Source organism: Oncorhynchus masou, chromosome 24 (genome assembly GCF_036934945.1).
Source record: "Oncorhynchus masou masou isolate Uvic2021 chromosome 24, UVic_Omas_1.1, whole genome shotgun sequence".
Lineage (NCBI taxonomy): Eukaryota > Metazoa > Chordata > Actinopteri > Salmoniformes > Salmonidae > Oncorhynchus > Oncorhynchus masou.
This window is the reverse complement of record NC_088235.1, coordinates 34,100,251-34,120,405: the sequence shown is the minus strand read 5'-3', so window position 1 is coordinate 34,120,405 and position 20,155 is coordinate 34,100,251. Positions and strand designations below refer to the sequence as shown.

Sequence of the window (20,155 nt, the reverse complement as noted above, 5' to 3'; positions counted from 1 at the left end):
CTTTCCCTAACTGACTGGGGCTATAGCTATAGCTGGGGTGATGAAGGCTTTAATGTCCAATATTTCCACTCCGCCCCTGATCTGACGCCCAATACTTCCATGTTTCCAGGTGTCACATTTGCTGCAAAGGGCTACTTCGAGGCACTGGTGAGGATGGGAGAGATGGCCAGCGAAAGTCAAGGCTCTAAGGATCTTGGTGAGTCCTAGTGTTGGCTGTAGGAGGTTGCAGCACCCCTAGTGGGGTGGAGGGGGTTGTAGAACCCCTATTTTTTATTTATTTATTTTTTTCACCTTTATTTAACTAGGTAGGCCAGTTGAGAACAAGTTCTCATTTATAACTGTGACTTGGCCAAGATAAAGCAAAACAGTGCAACGAAAACAACAACAGAGTTACACATAAACAAACAAACAGTCAATAACACAAAAGAAAATTAAAAAATTAAAAATCTATGGAGAGTGTGTGCAAATGTAGAAGAGTAGGGAGGTAGGCAATAAATAGGCCCTAGAGGTGAAAATAATTACAATTTAGCATTAATACTGTAGTGCTAGATGTGCAGATGATAATGTGCAAGTAGAGACACTGTGGTGCTAAATAGCAAGAGGGTAAGTAATAATGGGGATGAGGTAGTTGGGTGTGTTATTTACAGATTGGCTGTGTACAGGTACAGTGATCGGTCAGCTGCTCTGACAGCTGATGCTTAAAGTTAGAGAGGGAGACTCCAGCTTCAGAGATTTTTGCAATTCATTCCAGTCATTGGCAGCAGAGAACTGGAAGGTAAGGCGGGCAAAGGATGTGTTGGCTTTGGGGATGACCAGTGCAATATACCTGCTGGAGCGTGTGCTACGGGTGGGTTTTGCTATGGTGACCAGTGAGCTGAGATAAGACGCGGCTTTACCCAACAAAGACTTATAGATGACCTGGACCTTATAGATGATCCTGGCGATGGATGTGTAGTGAGTGCGAGCCAACGAGAGTATACAGGTCGCAGTGATTGGTAGTATATGGGGCTTTGGTGATAAAACGGACTGCACTGTGATAGACTGCTATTTTGTAAATTACATCGCCGAAGTCAAGGATCGGTAGGATAGTCAGGATAGTCTGGAAGGAGAGTTTACAGTCTAACCAGACTCCTAGGTATTTGTAGTTGTCCACATATTCTAGGTCAGAACCGTCCAGAGTAGTGATGCTAGTTGGGCGGGAGGGTGCGGGCAGCAATCGGTTGAAGAGCATGCACTTAGTTTTACTAGCATTTAAAATCAGTTGGAGGCCATGAAAGGAATGTTGCATGGCGTTGAAGCTCGTTTGGAGGTTTATTAGCACAGTGTCCAATGAAGGGACAGATGTATATAGAATGATGTCGTCTGCGTAGAGGTGGATCAGAGAATCATCAGCAGCTAGAGTGACATCATTGATATATACAGAGAAAAGAGTCGGCCCGAGAATTGAACCCTGTGGCACCCCCATAGAGACTGCCAGAGGTCCGGACAACAGGCCCTCCGATTTGACACACTGAACTCTGTCTGCAAAGCAGTTGGTGAACCAGGCGAGGCAGTCATTTGAGAAGCCAAGGCTATTGAGTCTGCCGATAAGAATGCAGTGATTGACAGAGTCGAAAGCCTTGGCAAGTTGCTGCAGGTGCTGAGACTTTGGCCAGGGTAGGGGTAGTCAGGTGGAAAGCATGGCCAGCCTTGGAAAACATGCAAATGATCAATCATCGTAGATTCATCGGTGGTGACAGTGTTTCCAATCCGCAGTGCAGTGGGCAGTTCGGAGAAGATGCTCTTATTCTCCATGTACTTTACAGTGTCCCAAAACATTTTGGAATGAGTGCTAGAGGAAGCAAATTTCTGTTTGAAAAAGCTAGCCTTGGCTTTCCTAACTGACTGGAAAGGATTGGTTAATGACTTCCCTGAAAAGTTGCATATCGCAGGGGCTATTCGATCCTAATGCAGAACACCACCGGATGTTTTTGTGCAGGTCAAGGGCAGTCAAGTCTGGTGTGAACCAAGGGCTATATCTGTTCTTAGTGCTACATTTTTTGAATGGGGCATGCTAAATTAAGATGGAGAGGAAAGCACTTTTGAAGAGCATCCAGGCATCCTCTACTGACGGGATGAGGTCAATATCCTTCCAGGATACCCGGGCCAGGTTGATTAGAAAGGCCTGCTTGCTGAAGTGTTTTAGGGAGCGTTTGACAGTGATGAGGGGTGGTCGTTTGACCACGGACCCATTACGCATGCAGGCAATGAGTCAGTGATCGCTGAGATCCTGGTTGAAGACAGCAGAGGTGTATTTATAGTGCAGGTTGGTCAGGATGATATCTAAGAGGGTGCCCATGGTTACAGGTTTCGGTTGTACCTGGTAGGTTCCTTGATGATTTGTGTAAGATTCGGGGCATCTAGCTTAGATTGTAGGACGGCCGGGGTGTTGAGCATGCCCCAATTAAGGTCACCTAACAGTATGAACTCTGAAGGTAGATGGGGAGCCATCAATTCACATATGGTGTCCAGGGCACAGCTGGGTGCCGTGGAGGGTCTATAACAAGCGGCAATGGTGGGGGACTTGTTTCTGGAAAGGTGGAATTTAAAAAGTAGAAGCTCGAATTGTTTGGGCACAGACTGGATTGTATGTCAGAACTCTGGATGCTATCTCTACAGTAGATTGCAACTCCGCCCCCTTTGGCAGATCTATCTTGTCGGAAAATGTTATAGTTAGGGATGGAAATTTCAGGATTTTTGGTGGCCTTCCTAAACCAGGATTCAGACACGGCTAGGACATCCGGGTTGGCGGAGTGTGCTAAAGCAATGAATAAAACAAACTTAGGGAGGAGGCTTCTAATGTTAACATGCATGAAACCAATGCTTTAACAGTTACAGAAGTCAACAAATGAGTGTGCCTGGGGAATGGGAGTGATGCTGGGGGCTACAGGGCCTGGATTAATCTCTACATCACCAGAGGAACAAAAGAGTAGTAGAATAAGAGTATCGCTGAAGGCTAAAAGAACTGGTCGTCTAGTGCGTTCGGAACAGAGAGTTAAAAGAGCAGTTTTCCGGGTGCGGAAGAATAGATTCCAAGCATAATGTACAGACAAGGGTATGGTAGGATGTGACTACAGTGGAGGTAAGCCTAGGCATTGAGTGAAGATGAGAGAGGTTTTGTCTCTAGAGGCACCATTTAAGCCAGGTGCGGCCACTGCATGTGTGGGGGTGGAACATAAGGGCTAGCTAAGGCATATTGAGCAGGGCTGGAGGCTCTACAGTGAAATAAGGAAAAAATGACTAACCAAAACAGCAATAGACAAGGCATATTGACATTAGGGCGAGGCATGTGTAGCCGAATGATCATATGGTCCAGTGAGTAACTAGGCGAGCTGGAGGCACGGCGATTCAGACAGCTAGCAGGCCAGGGCTAGCTGCAGGCTAGCAGATGGGCCTCAGGGAGACATCGCAACGAGAGTCTGTTGAAACCCCCTCGGACAGTTACGTCGGCAGACCAGTCGTGATGGATCAGCAGGGCTCCGTGTCGGCAGCAAAGGGTCCAGGCCAATTGGCAGAAGAGGTATTGAATCCCAGGAATTATCTGATGGAATTCTTTGGCTAGCCGGTAGAAGGGCCTAGCTTGAGGCTAGCTCCAGGCTAACTACTAGCTAGTACCTAGTTAGCTGGCTAGCTTCAGAAGGCGGTTCCGGTTCAAAAGTGTAAAAATAGCAGATCCATACCACATTGAGTGAGGCGCGTTGCACGGGAGTATGTTCAGTCCGTAGATGGAAAAAGAGATAAAAAAATATATATATATACTAAGAATAAACGATATATATATATATATATATATATATATATATATATATATATAGGGACAAGACAATCAAAACAGACATCCCCACTGCTACGCCATCTTGGAAGAGATTTATTGGGCTGGAGGGGGTTGCAGAAAGACCTGCTGTACAGGGGACAGATAGCAAGGGGTGTGAATGGGAAAAGGACAAATAATGACCAAAAGTAGCTGAAGCACCACCTGAAACTGGACCCACTCACTCACTCACTCACTCACTCACACATAAACACACACTCACTCACTCACTCACTCACTCACTCACTCACTCACTCACTCACTCACTCACTCACTCACTCACTCACTCACTCACTCACTCACTCACTCACACATAAACACACACACTCACTCACTCACTCACTCACTCACTCACACACACACACTCATTCACTCACTTACACATGCACACACACAAGCATGTTCTGTTTGTTGTTGTTGTTTCTTACAGTCAGTTATTACTGCACTATGGGAAAGGGGAGCTTACAGTACTCTGTTTCCAACATTTTCCACTGACATACTGAGGCAATCACATCCCCTTAGACTTTTAATCTCTTATATTTGATATGGAAAAACTTATTTTGTTTAGCGCTTGTTTTCCCTCAAACTCAGCATCCTATGAATTATGCTGTTTTGCTGTTTTATTTTTCCCTTAGACCCCAGAGAAGATAAATATTCAAAATAATTCTGAAACGTATCTTACTCTTTTTTTAATATTGATTAACCCGACACACATATTATCAGCAGATTTTTATTTCTTTCACAACATCCTTATTGATTATGTTCATTAATAGGAGTGTAAAGACACTGTTTTGGGGGTGACGACTATTTGTACTCACTTGTCATTTTCCAGTCAGTGAGAACGAACACAACCTGTGTGTGTGGAACGGTTTGGGTTTTCCTGGTCTGTTTCTGTTCATGTCAGGCTATCAAAGACATGGTGGCGAAAGAGGGATGAATGAAGGAATGTGACTGGGGGTGGGGTATAGGCGGTGATGGTGATGGTGGGGGAGGGAAGTTCTGATTTGGAGCTAAGGTGTTGAAATGGGAAAAAGCATCAGGTTATATCTCTACTAACGACATCTAGAATAAATGATTGGGTTGTGTTTAAGTCCCGCCTCCTGAGTCTGAGCACTGTGTAGCCGAGTCTCTTGCTCCCTTCTCTGACCTTTTCTAAATCTGAGGGGAATTTGGATAGTGGATGGAAGTGGAGGAAGGAGGGAGGGATGATGAGAATAGAGGAAAGCGGAAAGGAGGGTTGTCTGAGATCAGAGGTTAGAGAGGAGGATAGAAAGAATAGCTTCCTCATTCATTATTCATGGTCGAAGAAGTCTTTTATTTTGGCCTTCACATTTCTTCTGAAGTTTTGATCTTTTCATCCCCCCACTCTGCCTCTCTCAGTCAATACTGATTGAACTGAGTTGGTTTGCCCACTCCAATCTGAACAGTAGAAGCCCATTATAGTCTGTATACAGCCTCAATGACATTATCTGTGCAGTGACCGTTCAGATTAGGATTTCAATATGCTAGGGGAGGTTGTTACAGAGTACAGTATGCTAGGGTAGATGAGGCTCTATTGCTGCTGATGATTCTATTCTAAACAGGTGTTGAAACATCTCCATATTAAACAGGTGTTGAAACATCTCCATATTAAACAGGTGTTGATGGGCCTCCCGAAATGGCACAGCTGTCTAAGGCACTGCATCACAGTGCTAGAGGCGTCAATACAGATCTGGGTTCGATCCTGGACTGTTTCACAGCCGGCCGCAACCGGGAGATCCATGCACCAGCGTCGTCCGGGTTAGGGGAGGGTTTGGCTTGCTGGGATGTCCTTGTCCCACCGCGCTTTAGCGACTCCTTGTGACAGGCATGCCTGCTGACTTTCGGTCGCTAGCTTTATGGTGTTTCCTCTGACACATTGGTGCGGGTCGCTTCCGGGTTAAGCGAGCAGTGTGTCAAGAAGCAGTGCAGCTTGGTGGAGTCGTGATTCCGAGGACGAATGGCTCTCGACCTTGGCCTCTCCCGAGTCCGTACGGGAGTTGCAGCGATAGGACAAGACTGTAACTACCAATTAGATATCACAGAATTGGGGAGAAAAATGGTTGATCCATGTCCATATTGATTCTGTACTCTCTCCTTATCTACTGCCTGTCCTAAAGTGTCTGTGTGTGATTTGTGTTTTATGAGGTCCTTTGGTTGTTTTTGCAACCCTAGCCCCTAGCCATAACTAAGCAGCACAGTATATCCCTCCCTCCCTCTCTGCAGTCTAGTGACAGTCAGGGCTGAACAGAGGAGACTGATTCTGTCTCTGGACATCAGTGTTGCCTAAAGCAACCAAAGTATGTGTGTGTTTGTGTGTGTGCATGAGTGCGTGTGTATGTACTACACCTGAGCATGCATTTATTTGTCACAGTACTTGCATGTATGATATGAGAAACATCACAGGAGATGCTCTATGTATTCATTCTTTGTAGTTCAATGGCTCACCAGTCAGGCTAACCTGCAGTGACAGTGTGATTGCATGATCAGCCATTCTATCTCCACACAGTGATGAAAGGAAACAGTTGTTGTATAGATTCCAATTAACTACATGGTCGAAGGCTTGTTTTGTATTTGACAGCTGACTGTTTATATCACGCAGAGGGAGGAGGGGAGGCAGAAATGCAGTACTATAGCCTAATGGATGAACATCGGCATTGAATAGTCTAGAACAATTATAAAAAGAAGCAATGAAACCAGAAAGACAGCCATTATTCGCACAATTTGCCTCATGTCAGCCCATTACATTGTTGTTGTTTTTTACCCAGGATAGTGTAGTCAGCCCAAGGGGCAATAACAGGCCAGGCAGGCAGTGAGCAAAAGGGGTCATTTGGGATCTCCCGGGCCGACTGGGTGGGCACGCGGACCCCTTTGATAGCCGTGCTGTCTGTGGGCGGGCTGGGATGGCTGGCAGCACTCTGCTGTGGCATGAAGTACAAACAGCCTGCTCACTTTCATTATCCGCAGGCCCCATGATCTCTCTCTCTCGGTCTGTCGCTCTGTCGCTCTCTCGCTCTCTCGCTCTCTCGCTCTCTGTCTCTCTGTCTCTGTCTGTGCTGCCTGGCATAGAGAGAGTGTGGACACACACACACACTCCTCTGCCATGTCTCCACCAGTGGACAGGCAGATAAGGAGCGGCAGGATGGATAACAGGTGATGGCTGGGTGGTGCCACGTCACTTGGCTTTAAACAATCTCTTGCAATGGTAGTACTTACCCCCAGTTTATAACTGATGCGGATAGAGAGACAAGGGGAAGGATTTGTAAAATGGGGGGCAAGTAATTATTGCATTATTATCATTGCGTTTCTTGAGGGGAGACATAGCTGGATGCGTCAGGCAGTCGACAGAGTAGTAGAGACGTGTCTTCATTTAGTGGAGAGGGACTCCATGTGCGTCCCTATAGTGCACTATATATAAAACTGTTTGCAGGCTGTGGTGCAGCCCATGTCCCACGGTCGCCTCTACAATGTAATGACTGTAAAATATCTGTGATGCAGCCCATGTCCCACGGTCGCCTCTACAATGTAATGACTGTAAAATATCTGTGATGCAGCCCATGTCCCACGGTCGCCTCTACAATGTAATGACTGTAAAATATCTGTGATGCAGCCCATGTCCCACGGTCGCCTCTACAATGTAATGACTGTAAAATATCTGTGATGCAGCCCATGTCCCACGGTCGCCTCTACAATGTAATGACTGTAAAATATCTGTGATGCAGCCCATGTCCCACGGTCGCCTCTACAATGTAATGACTGTAAAATATCTGTGATGCAGCCCATGTCCCACGGTCGCCTCTACAATGTAATGACTGTAAAATATCTGTGATGCAGCCCATGTCCCACGGTCGCCTCTACAATGTAATGACTGTAAAATATCTGTGATGCAGCCCATGTCCCACGGTCGCCTCTACAATGTAATGACTGTAAAATATCTGTGATGCAGCCCATGTCCCACGGTCGCCTCTACAATGTAATGACTGTAAAATATCTGTGATGCAGCCCATGTCCCACGGTCGCCTCTACAATGTAATGACTGTAAAATATCTGATTAATCCAAGCAGAATAAATGAACAGTAGTTAATGGTATTAGGATTATAGAGAGAGGCATGCACAGTCTTGACCCATAGATGACAAGGCAAAAAGAGGGCGAAGAGGATGGAGAAGGGAGGAGGGAGGAGGAGGATAAGGGAGGAGTTAGTGAGAGAAAGCCAATGTGAATGGGTAGCTAAGAGTACTGAACAGAGCTGTAGTTGCTAACGTTGTACGTTGATTGACGATCATTTAAGCAGATACTACCTCTGGGTTAGACATATACATAATTGATCAGAAGTCATCATCCAACAAATCAATAATATATCAACCCAAGCTAACCAGGGGAAATCACAGCCAATGAAAACAATCCAAAAAAGTTCTCCCATCACACTCTCACATCCCATCATCTAAATTATGTGGCTTTGCTCTCAAACTGAGCTCCCAGGATGCGTCCCAAATGTCACCCTATTCCCTATGGGCCCTGGTCAAAAGTAGTGTAGTATATAGGGAATGGGGTGGCCTGATTGCCTGTTCCCTACAGTTATCCTGGTTCTAGGTTATATAAAGAGAGGGTATTTTTAAGGTGACGCGCTCCGCTAGAGGACTTTTGTCACGTGAGGATAAATAATGTAGACGTCTCTAATGTGTGTTAGAGACAGGGGAATGGAACTGCACTGCACACACAGGACTGAATAATCAACTAACATCACCCCTAAGGGGTGTATGCAGTAGCTGCAATACTGTAGTGTTACAGATAATCAAATCAAATCCAAATGCATTTGTCACATGCAGCAGACTTTACCGTGAAATGATTACTTACAAATCCTTGACCAACAGCACAGTTCAAGAAGAGTTAAGAAAATATTTACCAAGTAGACTAAAATAAAAAGTAATAATAAAAAGTAACACAGTAAGAATAACAATAACATGGGACACCGGTACCGAGTCAGTGTGTGGGGGTACAGGCTAGTTGAGGTAATCTGTACAGTTGAAGTCAGAAGTTTACATACACTAAGTTGACTGTGCCAGCTGAAAAATTCCAGAAAATGAAGTCATGGCTTTAGAAGCTTCTGATAGGTTAATTGACATCATTTGAGTCAATTTGATAAGTACCTGTGGATGTATTTCAAGGCCTACCTTCAAACTCGATGTCTTTTTGCTTGACATCATGGGAAAATCAAAAGAAGTTGTAAGTTGTAATAAGTTGTAGACCTCCAGAAGTCTGGTTCATACTTGGGAGCAATTTCCAAATGCCTGGTACCACGTTCATCTGTCCAAAAAACAGTACACAAGTATAAACACCACGGGACCACGTAGCCGTCCTACCGCTCAGGAAGGAGACGCGTTCTGTCTCCTAGAAATGAACGTACATTGGTGTGAAAAGTGCAAATCAATCCCAGAACAACAGCAAAGGAACTTGTGAAGATGCTGGAGGAAATGGGTACAAAAGTATCTATATCCACAGTAAAACAAGTCCTATATCGACATAACCTGAAAGGAAGCTCAGCAAGGAAAAAGCCACTGCTCCAAAACCGCCATAAAAAAGCCAGATCGCAACTGCACATGGGGACCAAGTTCAAACTTTTTGGAGAAATGTCCTCTGGTCTGATGAAACAAAAATAGAACTGCTTGGCCATAATGACTGTCGTTATGTTTGGTGGAAAAGGGAGGCTTGCAAGCTGAAGAACACCATCCCAACCATGAAGCACAGGGGTGGCAGTATCATGTTGTGTCGTCAGCAGACTTAATGATGGTGTTGGAGTCGTGTTTGGCCACGCAGTCGTGGGTGAACAGAGGACTAAGTACACACCCCTGAGAAGCTCCAGTGTTAAGGATCAGCGTGGCAGGTGTGTCTTACTAGTCTTACCACCTGGGGACGGCCAATCAGGAAGTCCAGGATGTGTGGAGTGCGATTTGAGATTGCGTCATCTGTGGATCTTTTGGGGCGGTATGCGAATTGGAGTGGGTCTAGGGTGTCCGGAAGGATGCTGTTGATATGAGCCATGTCCAGCCTTTCTTTTTTTTCTTTTTTCTTTCTTTCTTTATTTTTTACCCCGTTTTCTCCCCAATTTCGTGGTAACCAATTGTTTAGTTGCTACTATCTTGTCTCATCGCTACAACTCACGTACGGGCTTGGGAGAGACGAAGGTTGAAAGTCATGCCTCCTCCGATACACAACCCAGCCAAGCTGCACTGCTTCTTAACACAGCGCGCATCCAACCCGGAAGCAAGCCGCACCAATGTGTCGGAGGAAACACCGTGCACCTGGCAACCTTGGTTAGCGCGCACTGTGCCCGGCACGCCACAGAAGTCGCTGGTGCGTGATGAGACAAGGATATCCCTACTGGCCAACCCCTCCCTAACCCGGACGACGCTAGGCCAATTGTGCGTCGCCTCACGGACCTCCAGGGCCCGGCTGGTTACGACAGAGCCTGGGCACGAACCCAGAGTCTCTGGTGGCACAGCTGGCGCTGCAGTACAGCACCCTTAACCACTGCGCCACCCAGGAGGCCCCCATGTCCAGCCTTTCAAAGCACTTCATGGCTACCGACGTGAGTGCTACGGGGCGGTAATCATTTAGGCAGGTTACCTTTGCTTCCTTGGGCACGGGGGCTATGGTGGTCTGCTTGAAACATTTTGGTATTACAGACTCGGTCAGGGAGAGGTTGAAAATGTCAGTGAAGACACTTGACAGTTGGTCCACGCATGCTTTGAGTATATGTCCTGGTAATCCGTCTGGCCCAGCGGCTTGTGAACGTTGACTTGTTTAAAGGTTTTGTTCACATCGGCTACCGAGAGCGTGATCACACAGTCATCCAAAACAGCTGGTGCTCCCTTTATGCATGCTTCAGTGTTGCTTTCCTCGATTTGATCATAAAAGGCGTTTAGCTCGTCTGGTAGGCTATCTTCAATGGGCAGCTCGCGTCTGGGTTTCCCTTTGTAGTCTGTAAATAGTTTTCAAGCCCTACCACATCTGACGAGCGTCAGAGCCGGTGTAGTAGGATTCAATCTTAATCCTGTATTGACACTTTGCTTGTTTGATGGTTCGTCTGGGGGCAGCTGTATAAGCGTCCAGATTAGTGTCCCGCTCCGTGAAAGCGGCAGCTCTAGCCTTCAGCTCGATACGGATGTTGCCTGTAATCCATGGCGTCTGGTTGGGATATGTACATACAGTCACTGTGGGAATGATGTCATCGATGCACTGATTGATGAAGCTGGTGAATGAGGTAGTGTTCTCCTCAGTGCCATTGGATGAATCCTGGAAAAGATTCCAGTCTGTGCTTGCAAAACATTCCTGTAGTGTAGCATCTGTGTAATCTGACCACTTCCGTATTGAGCGAGTCACTGGTACTTCCTGCTTTAGTTTTTGCTTGTAAGCAGGAATTGTGGGGATAGAAATATGGTCAGATTTGCCAAATGGAGGGCGGGGGAGAGCTTTGTATGCATCCCGGTGTGTGGAGTAAGGGAGGTCTAAGATTTTTTTCCCCCTGGTTGCACATGTGATATGCTGGTACAAATGTGGTAAAACTGATTTAAGTTTGCCTGTGTTAACATGTCTAGGACTGGGACCCCCCCCCCCCCCCCCGCAACAACCAGTGAACGTGCAGGGCGCCAAATTCAAAACAACAAAAATCTCATAATTAAAATTCCTCAAGCATACAAGTATTTTACACCATTTTAAAGATAGAATTCTCGTTAATCCAGCCATAGTGTCTGATTTCAAAAAGGATTTACAGCGAAAGCACCACAAACGATTGTTAGGTCACCACCAAGTCACAGAAAAACACAGCCATTTTCTTTCCAGCCAAAGAGAGGAGTCACAAAAAGCAGAAATAGAGATAAAATGAATCACTAACCTTTGATGATCTTCATCAGATGACACACATAGGACGTCATGTCACACAATACATGTATGTTTTGTTTGATAAAGTTCATATTTATATAAAAAAATCTGAGTTTACGTTACGTTCAGTAGTTCTAAAACATGTGGTGATATTGCAGAGAGCCACATCAATTTACAGAAATACTCATAATAAACATTGATAAAGATATGACTATTACACATGGAACTTTAGATAAACTTCTCCTTAATGCAACCGCTGTGTCAGATTTCCAAAAAACAAACCATGCAATAATCTGAGTACAGCTTTTAGACAACAAAGCAGCCAAAATATACCCGCCATATTGGGTAGTCAACATGACTCAGAAATAGCATTTTAAATACTCACTTACCTTTGATGGTCTTCATCAGAATGCACTCCCATGAATCCCTGTTCCCACTTAAATGTTTGATTTGTTTGATAATGTCCATCAGTTATGTCCAAATATCTTCTTTTATTATGGCGTTTGGTAAAGAAATCCAAAAGCATGTTCAGGTTTCGCCAAACGTCGGACAAAAAGTTCAAAAGGTTCCGTTACAGCCCGTAGAAACATGCAAAACTAAGTATGGAATAAATCTTTAGGATGTTTTTAACATAAAACTTCATTAATGTTCCAACCGGACAAATCCTTAGTCTGTACAAATAAAGTGGAACGTAGTGAGCTTTCACGTGAGTGCGCCAGACCGAGGCTGTGGCACTCTGCCAGACCACTCACTCAAAGAGCCCTTATGAGCCCCTCCTTTAGAGTAGAATCCTCAACAGGTTCTAAATACTGTTGACATCTAGTGGAAGCCTTGGGAAGTGAAACATAACTAATATTACCCTGTATCTTCAATGGGGGCTGAGTTGAACAACTACAAACCTCAGATTTTAACACTTCCTGGTTGGATAGTTTTCTCAGGTGTTTGCCTGCCATATGAGTTCTGTCATACTCACAGACATCATTCAAACAGTTGTAGAAATTTCAGAGTGTTTTCTATCCAATACTAATAATAATATGCATATATTAGCATCTGGGACAGAGTAGGAGGCAGTTCACTCTGGGCATGCTATTCATCCAAAAGTGAAAATGCTGCCCCCTATCCCAAAAAGGTTAAAATCCCCAGCCACTAGGAGTGCTGCTTCTGGGTGAATGTTTTCTTCTTGGCTATTGGCCTTATAGAATTTGTTAATAGCGGCCCTAGAGCCAGCTTCATTTTGTGGTGGTAAATAGACGGCTAAGAATAAGACAGATGAGAACTCTCTTGGTAGATAGTGTGGTCTACAGCTTATCATAAGGTACTCTACCTCAGGCGAGCAATACCTCGAGACTTCTTTAATATTAGATATCGCTCACCAGCTGTTATTGACAAATAGACACACCCCTCGTCTTACCAGAGGTAGCGTCTCTGTTCTGCTGGTGCATGGAAAATCTCACTAGCTCTATATTGTCCGTATCTTCATTCAGCCACGTCTTGGTGAAACAACATAAGATGTTAGTTTTTAATGTCCCGTTGGTAGGATAATCTTAATCGTAGGTCATCAATTTTATTTTCCAATGATTGCACCTTAGCAAGAAGAACAGATGGCAGTGGGGGTTTACTCGCTGGCCTCCGGATTCTCAGAAGGCTGCCCGATCTGCCCCTTTTCCAGCATAATTTCTTCATGCAAAAGTTGTGGATCTGGGCCTGTTCCAATGAATGCAGGATATCCTTCTCGTCAGACTTGTTAACTCCCTTTGGTGTGTGTGTGTCCTTCCTCTTATCATAAATGAGTGTGATTACCTGCAAAGACAGAGCCCAAGTGCTCACTAACAAGGAACACTTCCTCATAGAACAGTACATGTTTGATTTGGATCTATGTTGAACATAGTGAACATACTTCTAGCATGTGCCTTTGGCTTGAATACAGAGACGCTTCTTCCTGCTGTATTACAGGCTGTGGGGAATATTGAGGGAAAATTTTTCATAACAGTGTTCCTGTACCAAAAGAAAAAGGACAACAAAGAGAAACAAAATAACTATGCGGTATTTAAACGTAAGTGACTCTCATCCGGAGCGGCGCCTATGAGATTCACAATTCATTTCACTGTTTTGATCCTATTATTCATTCCAAAATCATTCTTTCATTATTACTAACCCTATTCCAAACCAATACACCACAACTGACTCATAGAAGATCCATTCACACATGTGAAGACACCTTTTATTATGTGAGCCATTGTTGGGCTACAAATAGAAGTTAAAAAGTAATTCTAGTCATAGTGTTTTCATTTCAAGTTATTCAAGTGGAGGAATTTTCGCTTTTCATCCATCTCTTTAAGAAGTAGGAAAGAATGGATGTTCAGTAATTGTTCCACTCCAGCAGAAGTGAGAGTCAGTCTGCCCCCCTCCATCCCTCCCTCTCTCCATCCCTCTCTCTCTCAATCTGGGCGCCCACGCAATGATGTGGGAGCGTACGCAGGCAGGCAGACAGGCAGGGAGCCGTAAGAGAACACTGCCGCCGCACACAGAAAACTATAAATAGATCAAATTGGTTCCTTTATGGGAGAGATTCCGTAAAAGGGAGCTGGAAGAGGGAAGGTGGAGAGGAGAACCCAAATAGGCCGGAACAACGCGCAGGCTGCCCAAAAATGGCTCGTTGATCATGTCACGTGGCTGAAAATGGCATCTCTGGCTTCCGCACTGCCACTACCGGTTAGCGTCTATGCCCAAAACAGGGCATCAGTCATCAAACTTGTCATTCTGAATCAAATGATATTGCTGATATATTTGTCATTATACTATAGTAAGGTCAGAATTGGTTCATCTGGTATAAAGTGTAGAGTATGTGAGGGAATAGAACAGAACATAAATAGTATCAATACCCTTGAATTAGATTCTCAATATACTCTGTTATTAATGGTTTCCTCCACATGTGTAACGGAGTTAAGAACGAATCAATCCACAGCTGGCCTGAATTGTTGCCAATGGAGATGTCAAACTAGATCTGAAACGGTAGCTCAAATGGTTGGTACCTCATCAAGGAGGGCGGTTGGTTGTTCTAGCAAAGGAGGAGGTGCTGCATGGGTTCGAGCCTCGGTGTAAGCTGAATCACGGGGAAGCGATACTCACAAATGAAGCAGTGTGATGTCTGTAACATAGACTTAGGTTGGAGTCATTAAAACTAGTTTTTCAACCACTCCACATATTTCGTTTTAACAAACTATAGTTTTTCCCAAGTCGGTTAGGACATCTACTTTGTGAATGACACAAGTCATTTTTCCAACAATTGTTTACAGACACATTATTTCACTTATAATTCACTCTATCATATTTCCAGTGGGTCAGAAGTTTACATACACGAAGTTGGGCGTTTGCACAGCTTGGAAAATTTCAGAAAATGATGTCATGGCAATTTGAGTCAATTGGAGGTGTACCTGTGGATATATTTCAAGGCCTACCTTCAAACTCAGTGCTTCTTTGGCTTGATATCATGAGAAAATTAAAAGAAATCAGCCAAGACCTCAGAAACCTCAACAAGTCTGGTTCATCCTTGGGAGAAATTTCCAAATGCCTGAAAGTACCACGTTCATCTGTACAAACAATAATACGCAAGTATAAACACCATGGGACCACACAGCCGTCATACCACTCAGGAAGGAGACGCGTTCTGTCTCCTAGAGATGAACATACTTTGGGGCGAAAAGTGCAAATCAATCCCAGAACAACAGCAAAGGACCTTGTGAAGATGCTGGAGGAAACAGGTACAAAAGTATCTATATCCACAGTAAAACGAGTCCTATTTCGACATAACCTGAAAGGCCACTCAGCAAGGAAGAAGCCACTGCTCCAAAACCCCCATTAAAAACACCAGACTACATTTCGCAACTGTACATGGGGACAAAGATCGTACTTTTTGGAGAAATGTCCTCTGGTCTGATGAAACAAAAATAGAACTGTTTGGCCATAATGACCATCGTTATGTTTGGAGTAAAAAGGGGGAGGCTTGCAAGCCGAAGAACCTCATCCCAACCTTGAAGCACGGGGGTAGCAGCATCATGTTGTGGGGGTGTTTTGCTGCAGGAGGGACTGGTGCACTTCACAAACTAGATGGCATAATTTGGAGAGAAACGTATGTGAATACATTGAAGCAACATCTCAAGACATTAGTCAGGAAGATTAAACTTGGTCGCAAGTGGGTCTTCCAAATGCACAATGACCCCAAGCATACTACTGAATGAATGTCAGAATTTGAAGGCAAATTGGTAAAACTGTGAGATCTTGTTATGCAGCTAGCCTACCACCCGGCTGCACATAAACTCAGCAAACAAAAGAAACTTCCTCTCACTGTCAACTGCGTTTATTTTTAGAAAACCTAACATGTGTAAATATTTGTATGAACATAACAAGATTCAACAACTGAGACATAAACTGAACAGGTTCCACAGACATGTGACTAACATAAATGGAATAATGTGTCCCTGAACACAAGAGTGGGTCAAATTCAAAAGTAACAGTCAGTATCTGGTGTGGCCACCAGCTGCATTAAGTACTGCAGTGCATCTCCTCCTCATGGACTGCACCAGATTTGCCAGTTTCTTGCTGTGAGATGTTACCCCACTCTTCCACCAAGGCACCTGCAAGTTCCCGCTCAATGGGATTGAGATCTGGGCTCTTCGCTGGCCATGGCAGAACACTGACATTCCTGTCTTGCAGGAAATCACACACAGAACAAGCAGTATGACTGGTGGCATTGTCATGCTGGGGGGTCATGTCAGGATGAGCCTGCAGGAAGGGTACCACATAAGGGAGGAGGATGGCGTCCCTGTAACGCACAGCGTTGAGATTGCCTTCAATGACAACAAACACAGTCCCATATTGCTGTGACACACCGCCCCAGACCATGAATGACCCTCCACCTCCAGATCGATCCCACTCCAGAGTACAGGCCTCGGTGTAATTCTAATTCCTTCGACGATAAACAGGAATCCGAATCAGAAAAAAACGTGGCTCGTCAGAGAAGAGCACTTTTTGCCAGTCCTGTCTGGTCCAGCGACTGTGGGTTTGTGCCCACAGGCGACGTTGTTGCCAGTGATGTCTGGTGAGGACCTGCCTTACAACAGTCCTACAAACCCCCAGTCCAGCCTCTCTCAGCCTATTGCGGACAGTCTGAGCACTGATGGAGGGATTGTGCATTCCTGGTGTAACTCGGGCAGTTGTTGTTCCCATCCTGTACCTGTCCCGCAGGTGTGATGTTCGGATGTACCGATCCTGTGCAAGTGTTATTACACGTGGTCTGCCACTGCCAGGACGATCAGCTGTCTGCCCTGTCTCCCTGTAGCGCTGTCTTAGGCGTCTCACAGTACGGACATTGCAATTTATTGCCTTGGCCACATCTGCAGTCCTCATGCCTCCTTGCAGCAGGCCGAAGGCATGTTCACGCAGATGAGCAGGGACCCTGTGCGTCTTTCTTTTGGTGTTTTTCAGAGTCAGTAGAAAGGCCTCTTTAGTGTCCTAAGTTTTCATAACTGTGACCTTAATTGCTTACCGTCTGTAAGCTGTTAGTGTCTTAACGTCTGTTCCACAGGTTCATTAATTGTTTATGGTTCATTGAAGAAGCATGGGAAACAGTGTTTAAACTCTATAAAATGAAGATTTGTGATGTTATTTTGATTTTTACGAATCATCTTTGAATGCCAGGGTCCTGAAAAGGAAAATTTGAAATATGCTTCTTTGTTAGATACAGAGATAGGAAAGGGGAATTTTTGAGTGACACTTGATGTAGAGAATAAGAAAACAATAGGGGAAATATATAGGATAGAAAGAAATAGATTGAAAAGGAGGATACTAGAGATAATCTCATTCTAATCGGGTCAGAGGGACAAAGTCAGGAGGGAGAATCTTTTTGTGAGGTTCGATATGTATCAGTGGATTTTGCATATATCATTTCCCCTTCCCTTGTCTGTCAAAAGGGCTACGACAGTAAATAAATGGAGAGAAATCAAAATGCCACTGCTGCTGCTCAGCTGGCCGACACACGCACTAACGCCCACACACAGCTGGTGGACACACACTCAAACGCCCACACACACACAACTGTTGGACACAAACTCACACGCCCACACACACAACTGGTGGCTACTCACTCGCACGCCCACACACAAAACCGGTGGACACACACTCACACGCCCACACACACAGCTGGTGGATACACACTCACACGCCCACACACACAACCGGTGGAAACACTCACACGCCCGCACACACAGCTGGTGGACACACACTCACACGCCCACACACACAGCTGGTGGATACACACTCACACGCCCACACACACACAACCGGTGGACACACACTCACACGCCCGCACACACAGCTGGTGGACACACACTCACACGGCCACACACACAGCTGGTGGACACACAGTCACACGCCCACACACACAGCTGGTGGACACACACCCACACACTCACACACACAGCTGGTGGACACACACTCACACGCCCACACACACAGCTGGAGGACACACACTCACACACTCACACACACAGCTGGTGGACACAAACTCACACACCCACACACACAGCTGGTGGACACACACTCACACACACAGCTGGTGAACACACACTCACACGCCCACACACACAGCTGGTGGACACACACTCACACGCCCACACACACAGCTGGTGGACACACACTCAGACGGCCACACACACAGCTGGTGGACACACACTCACACGCCCACACACACAACTGGTGGACACACCTTCAAACGCCCACACACACACAGCTGGTGGACACACACTCACACGCCCACACACACAGCTGGTGGACACACACTTCCATGCCCACACACACAGCTGGTGGACACACACTCACACGCCCACACACACAGCTGGTGGACACACACTCACACGCCCACACAACAGCTGGTGGACACACACTCACACGTCCACACAACAGCTGGTGGACACACACTCACACGCCCACACACAAAGCTGGTGGACACACACGCCCACACACACAGCTGGTGGACACACACTCACAAGCCCACACACACAGCTGGTGGACACACACTCACACGCCCACACACACAGCTGGTGGACACACACTCACACACCCACACACACAGCTGGTGGACACATGCACAGCTCGTGGAAACACACTCACACTCCCACACACACAGCTGGTAGACACACACTCACACACCCACACACACAGCTGGTGGACACACACTCACACGCCCACACACACAGCTGGTAGACACACACTCACACACCCATACACACAGCTGGTGGACACACACTCACACGCCCACACACACAGCTGGTGGACACACACTCACACGCCCACACACACAACTGGTGGACACACACTCACACACCCACACACACAACAGGTGGACACACACTCACATGCCCACACACACAGCTGGTGGACACACACTCACACGCCCACACACACAGCTGGTGGATACACACTCACACGCCCACACACACAACCGGTGGACACAAACTCACACGCCCACACACACAACTGGTGGCTACTCACTCGCACGCCCACACACACAACCGGTGGACACACACTCGCACGCCCACACACACAGCTGGTGGATACACACTCACACGCCCGCACACACAGCTGGTGGACACACACTCACACGCCCACACACACAGCTGGTGGATACACACTCACACGCCCACACACACAACCGGTGGACACACTCACACGCCCGCACACACAGCTGGTGGACACACACTCACACGCCCACACACACAGCTGGTGGATACACACTCACACGCCCACACACACAACCGGTGGACACACACTCACACGCCCGCACACACAGCTGGTGGACACACACTCACACGGCCACACACACAGCTGGTGGACACACAGTCACACGCCCACACACACAGCTGGTGGACACACACTCACACACTCACACACACAGCTGGTGGACACACACTCACACGCCCACACACACAGCTGGAGGACACACACTCACACACTCACACACACAGCTGGTGGACACAAACTCACACACCCACACACACAGCTGGTGGACACACACTCACACACACAGCTGGTGGACACACACTCACACGCCCACACACACAGCTGGTGGACACACACTCACACGCCCACACACACAGCTGGTGGACACACACTCAGACGCCCACACACACAGCTGGTGGACACACACTCACACGCCCACACACACAGCTGGTGGACACACACTCACACGCCCACACAACAGCTGGTGGACACACACTCACACGTCCACACAACAGCTGGTGGACACACACTCACACGCCCACACACAAAGCTGGTGGACACACACGCCCACACACACAGCTGGTGGACACACACTCACAAGCCCACACACACAGCTGGTGGACACACACACA

At 46.4% G+C, this 20,155-nt stretch overlaps 1 protein-coding gene across 6 annotated transcripts in view; it reads left to right on the top strand.

The window, feature by feature from the left end:
- Nucleotides 1-20,155, top strand: part of LOC135512075 (brain-specific angiogenesis inhibitor 1-associated protein 2-like) — a 177,223-nt gene that overhangs the window by 48,352 nt on the left and 108,716 nt on the right. For 5 of the 6 annotated variants that reach the window (XM_064933712.1, XM_064933716.1, XM_064933714.1 and 2 more), the window contains exon 3: nucleotides 110-196. The exons of the other annotated variant lie outside the window; for it this stretch is intronic. In XM_064933712.1, the coding sequence (XP_064789784.1) occupies nucleotides 110-196 (87 nt within the window). The remainder of the gene's footprint in view (nucleotides 1-109; nucleotides 197-20,155) is intronic. 6 annotated transcript variants of the gene reach the window in all.